At 42.6% G+C, this 5,673-nt stretch overlaps 1 protein-coding gene across 2 annotated transcripts in view; it reads right to left on the minus strand.

Moving 5' to 3' along the window:
- Positions 1–1,283: 1,283 nt before the first annotated feature.
- LOC127938815 (GRAM domain-containing protein 2B-like) overlaps positions 1,284–5,673 on the minus strand; it is a 9,779-nt gene continuing 5,389 nt past the window's right edge. For both annotated transcript variants that reach the window (XM_052535711.1, XM_052535719.1), the window contains exons 3-13: positions 5,618–5,673; positions 5,469–5,541; positions 5,240–5,343; positions 5,054–5,152; positions 4,904–4,975; positions 4,729–4,785; positions 4,530–4,608; positions 4,329–4,391; positions 4,156–4,255; positions 3,000–3,092; positions 1,284–2,347 (exon numbers count right to left, since the gene is read on the minus strand). The exon at positions 5,618–5,673 is cut by the window's right edge and continues 5 nt beyond it. In XM_052535711.1, coding sequence (XP_052391671.1) covers positions 2,332–2,347; positions 3,000–3,092; positions 4,156–4,255; positions 4,329–4,391; positions 4,530–4,608; positions 4,729–4,785; positions 4,904–4,975; positions 5,054–5,152; positions 5,240–5,343; positions 5,469–5,541; positions 5,618–5,673 — 812 coding nt within the window. In that variant the 3' untranslated portion in view covers positions 1,284–2,331. The remainder of the gene's footprint in view (positions 2,348–2,999; positions 3,093–4,155; positions 4,256–4,328; positions 4,392–4,529; positions 4,609–4,728; positions 4,786–4,903; positions 4,976–5,053; positions 5,153–5,239; positions 5,344–5,468; positions 5,542–5,617) is intronic.

A 5,673-nucleotide genomic window follows, 5' to 3' on the forward strand; every position in this document is an offset into this window, starting at 1 on the left:
CCTGAACGAGAACTCGGCTGAATCTCGCGATAGGACGTTCGCCTTTAAAATCAAACACAGAACTGATTGAGAAATAATTCCAAGTCTCAAGATATCGCTTAATACACATAATATGTTTTATAATCTTTCTGTGTTATAACATTTAGACATTGCTGGGGGTAACGCGTTACAGTTAACATGAGTTATGTAATCAGATTACTTTTTCCAGTTATGAGTGACGCAATTAGTCACTTTTTTATAAAGTGACACAATATTGTATTGCATTACTTTTAAAAGTAAATTATTTTTCCACAACACTGCTCTTTATTATTCTGTGTCTCTTCTTAAAGCTTCTGGAACCAAACCCTCTTATTTTGTTCAAGCATACAACAATAAAGCTCTTCTGATTCTGATTCATAAACTATTTTACTGCATGGAATATTTGTACTTTAAAAGCTGAATCTCTACAGGACAATGTAACACACACACACAGACACACACACGTGAGCGAGTGCAGTGTTTATCAGGATATTTGAATGTTGTTCTTAAAAAATAAAATAAAATAAAAAAAAGTTTGAATGTTGTTCTGTAGTTTGAGGAGCGGAGGAGGATCAGACCACAGCGCTTTGTCTCCGCCTCCCGGCCGCCAGCGACACTGCAGCTAATACTGGATCATTTTTGGTTATAAAAAAAATAAAATAAAAAAATAATAATAATAAACAAGCCCAGGTCAAGTGACAACAAGTAACGTAAAAGTATCTAAGTAATGAAATTAGTTACTTTTTATGGAGTAACACAATATTGTAATGCATTTCTTTTAAAAATAACTTTAAAGTAACACTGTCCTCGATGGTACATCTCCAAATAATCCATCTGTCTGCTCTTCTGAGGTTTAGTTAGATTATTGTTTATCTTCATCCATGAGCATATAGAATATACAGAAACAGCATGATCACTACTGCTGCTGAATCTGAGGATGATGCTGTGGTGAATCTTATATTCTCATTCTGATGAAGTAGCATGAATGATGATCCGCAGCATCTGACTGTGTTTGTAAGAGATTCAGCAGCAGGATTTCAGTGCATGTTAACATGAAGCTTCACATTTAGACTCGTGAGCTTTCTTTTGCATGTGATTCATAGACTTCAGATGGTTTGTGCCAGGCTGAAGGCTCACCTGACGGCTGCTCTAGTGGTTTAAAGAGTTAATTTAGATGTTAGACACCTCACTTCATCATCATCATCATCATCATCATCAGCCCTGAAGAAACACATCTCAACAGATCCAGTTCTGTTCACACACACTCATCAGAAATATACTTTATTGTTTTTACATGTCTCAGAATAAATATTCACAATCATAATAAGAATGACAAATAAAATTCATAATAGCAACATTAAGATGATATAAAACACTATAAACATCTCAGATCTGATGGAAAGACCTTTAGTAGCAGAAATCCTTGAAGACAGATCAGAAACACCAGCGTTTATAATCTGAACACTGACCTCAGCGTGAAACAGAGACCATCTGCTCTTAGACTGATAGAACAGGAGAAAGGTTAGGAAATACAGCATAAATACATGATTAGGTCAGCGAGGTCAGGATGAGCTGCAGGTCTCTGATCCACACAGTCTCCATCTGACCAGCATTAATGACTGTGTGTGTGTGTGTGTGTGTGTGTGAGTGATTGTGTGTTTGTCTGTGTGTGTGTGTGTGTGTGTGTGTAAGAGTGTGTGTGTGAGTGATTGTGTGTGTGTGTGTGTGCGTGTGTGCGTGCATGTGTGTGTGAGAGAGAGTATGTGTGAGTGATTGTGTGTGTATGTGTGTGACTCCATTCTCTCACATCTACAGTGTGTGTGTGTTTGTTTGTGTGTGTGTGTGTGTGTGTATGTGTGTGAGAGTGTGTGTGTGCGTGCGTGCGTGCGTGCGTGTGTGTTTGTGTGTGTGTGAGAGAGTATGTGTGAGTATGTGTGTGACTCCATTCTCTCACTTCATCTACAGTGTGTGTGTGTGTGTGTGTGTGTGTGTGTGTGTGTGTGCGTGCGTGCGTCTGTGTGTGTGAGAGTGTGTGTGTGTGAGTGATTGTGTGTGTGTGGCTCCATTCTCTCACTTCATCTACAGCGATATTTTTTGACTTGATTGCAAATAAATGCACAGACACTGTTTTAACTGAACTGAGATGATGACATCACTGAATGCAATGATGACCTGCTTTAACTGTCATATTGACGAACTGTTCTCCTAATGAATGTTGTTCAGTTGCTTCGACGCAGTCTGTGAGATGACTTGACTCGACAGCTTCCTCTGATTCAGAGTCCGAGTGATTCTCCTCCAGGACTCTCGCTGTTCTCACGCTTCCAGGTTCCTGAAGAAGAGGAGGAGGATTTAGAAACACACCTTTCTCACACACACACACACACACACACACACACACACAGTATAGAAAGTGAAAGTTCTCTTGGGTTTGTCTCTGGTCTGTTCAGTTGCTATCTTGTCAACACATGTAGAGTTTAGAAATGAAGAATGCTTGTGAAACACACCCAGACGCAGTGATGACAGGATTAGTTGAGTTATTGTTGTAACATTGCAGTGTTCTGCTCGTAATACACACAGTGACACGTGGAGGCGGGGTTATGTTACAGCAGCCAATCAGAGCGCAGCATTCTGACACACAATCAGGTTCATCTGAACAGATAACAGCAGAAACTCATCGCTCGTATGTCATGAATTCAACCAGTTCTGGCGGTTCGTGTGATTTCTAGAATGTTTCTTGTTAAACAATTAAAATAAACAAATAAGCAGAAGCAGAGATAATTTTGTACGTCTCCTGTATTAAACCCTCATGAATCAGACGAATCATCATCAGAGACTGAAACAGGTGAGATCTGAAGCAGCATCATCACAGACTCTCACTAGAGAGAGAAACCCAGTCTGGACCAATCAGAAGACAGGACTCACTGCTGTATGGTTTTGATTGATGTAAAGCTATTGTTCAGATGATAAGTGTGTGAACTCACTCTTTCTGCATCGATCCCAGAATGCTCAGCTGCTGCTCCAGTGCCATGATCCTCAAACCGATGTAACCAGACGACAGCAGAAGAAGAATCACACTACACATAAACACCACAGTTCAGACACAGACACACATCAGACACACATCAGTGATTATCAGCGCAGCTCTAATCACAGTCAGAGTCAAACATCGGTCAGATCAGATTCTGATTCAGCAGACCTCATCATGACCAGATGAAGCTGAAGCTGGACAGAGATTGTTGTGTTCAGATCTATCTGTGTGACCATCAGCCTCCAGCGCTCTGAACATCAGATCCTAACCTTCACTTTCCTGATCAACTGCATGCCAGCTGCGTCTCACTGACATCTCCCATCTTCTGATCACTGATCCTCGTTAAAGCAGGAGTTCAGACAAAAGTGAAAGTGTGCTGAAAATGTGTTCACCATCAGTTCATCAGAGATCAGAAAGAGTTTGTTTCTTCATCAGATTGGGAGAAATGTAGCATTGCATCAGTGTCTCTGCAGTGAATGGGTGCCGTCAGAATGAGAGTCTGATAAAAACATCCCAATAATCCACAGCACTCCAGTCCATCAGTGAACATCTGGAGAAGGTTTAGATCTGTTTAATCGCTGCTTGATCTGTGCAGATTTCTCTCCTGATTCAGACCAGAACACTTTTTCACTGGAGGAAGTGTTATTCTGGATTATAGACTCTATGTGTTTGAGTTAAAATCATCTTAATGCTGGATGTGTTTCAGGTTTTGTCTTCTCCAGATGTTCACTGATGGACTGGAGTGCTGTGGATTATTGTGATGTTTTTATCAGACTCTCATTCTGACGGCACCCATTCACTGCAGAGCATCCATTGATGAGACACTGATGCAGTGCTATATTTCTACAAACCTGATGAAGACACAAACTCTTTCTTCTTTGTCTGAACTCTTTCTGTTAGCAGGATCTGACTCGAGCGTCTCTGAACATCAGTGTGTTTCCGAGCTGCTGAAACTCGTTAAGTGTCTGATATTTGCACAAGTGCCACATCTTTAATTCACAATTCATTATGTATTTTCCTAATGTGACTTGCTCTCGTCTCCCAGTCGCTTGAATGTGCTGAGACTGAGTTCTGAAGCCAAACAGAGTCTGATCTGGTCTCATACTCACAGGATCACGTAGAAGAGCAGCAGTGTGTCCAGGCCTTGCGTCTCATTGGACGACAGAACAGATCTGACCTTCTCTGTTACCATGGTAACCCAGGAGACCGCTAGATCAGAGAACAGGTGAAGGTCAGGAAACACACGCATGCATCACACACCAGCAGAATCTGTGCCGCTCACCTGTGCTCGAGCTGATCTTTCTGCTGGACTCGTCCTGAGGCGTTGAGCTTCCTCGTTCTTCAGCTGCAACACAAGAACAGTTCATCTACAGACTGTATAAAACTATTGCATGATAAACCTGTAAACCACTCGGTGTGTAGCAGCTCAGATGACGATCAGCATCACGATGTCGTGTCAGATCTGTGAATGAATCAGACTCACGCTGGAGAGCTTGACTCTCGTCCGAGGGATGAATCGAGGGATTCTCAGGATTCTCCTCTAGACTCGACAGGCTGGAAATCTGAGGACACAAACACTTCATTACAAAGGTTATTAAATGGGGAAAAAAAGAGCACAATAAAGCAGACATGTGTTTACAGTGTGTGTTTTCAGTCAGAGAGAGAGCATCAGGTGATCTTACCGTGTCGAACTCCAGATCCGGAGAAGAGGATTTCATGCTGCTGCTCTCCATCTGACACTAAACACATCAGATCTCACTTCAGATTGATGGACACACACACTCTTTGAGACTTCAACACCATACTGAGGATAAACCTGACTGCTGATGTTTGACTGAATGATGAATGATCTCAGACCTGGAGCTGTGAACAGAGAGACTGCAGCAGCCGGAAACACGCGTCTCGATTCAGTAACGACACGAACAGATACTGAAACACACACAGAGGAACAGCACTGATCCAGACACTGCGTTTCACTCACTGTCCGTCTGATCGATCGATCGATACCTTGTGTCTGTCTGTGGTGATGACGGCGATGGCGCTGGGAAGGATCTTAGCTGTGTGTTTCTTCTTTAAGCTCTGAACGCTGGACATGTGGATCATCACCTACACAAACACTTCCTAATAAATGTCCTGTCACCTTTACATGCTGTAACTGTTCTCCAGAGATTTACTGGTGAACAGAAGCCTCACCTTGGTGTCCTTCAGCAGCACAGACGAGTGGAAGCAGATGTGATGACTGGACAGGTACATCTTACCGTGGTAAATCACCTCCTTCTGCAGACCGCAGCTTTGCACTGAAACAGGAGAAGATCCTGCGTTACTGAGCATTCAGGTTCGTTTCTATACCATCTCCAGCTACTCCAGTGTAAGTTCAGAGACTAGATAAACCTGAGCTGAATGTGAACGAGACGTCACTCACCGTGTTCCAGGTCCTCCGTCTCAGGGACGTCAGGGAAGAGTTTGTGGAAGGTTTTGTTGTGGCTCTTGAAGCTCTGATCAAAAGAACAGAACGTGATGTTGTGAAAGTGTTGAAGGACTCACGAAGAGTTTGATGAAGAATAAACTCACATTACGAACGCTGGATCCATCGGGCCGATTCAAGCCCTCCTCCTCCTCCATCGTGG

This window comes from Carassius gibelio, chromosome A2 (assembly GCF_023724105.1).
Source record: "Carassius gibelio isolate Cgi1373 ecotype wild population from Czech Republic chromosome A2, carGib1.2-hapl.c, whole genome shotgun sequence".
Taxonomy (NCBI): Eukaryota; Metazoa; Chordata; class Actinopteri; order Cypriniformes; family Cyprinidae; genus Carassius; species Carassius gibelio.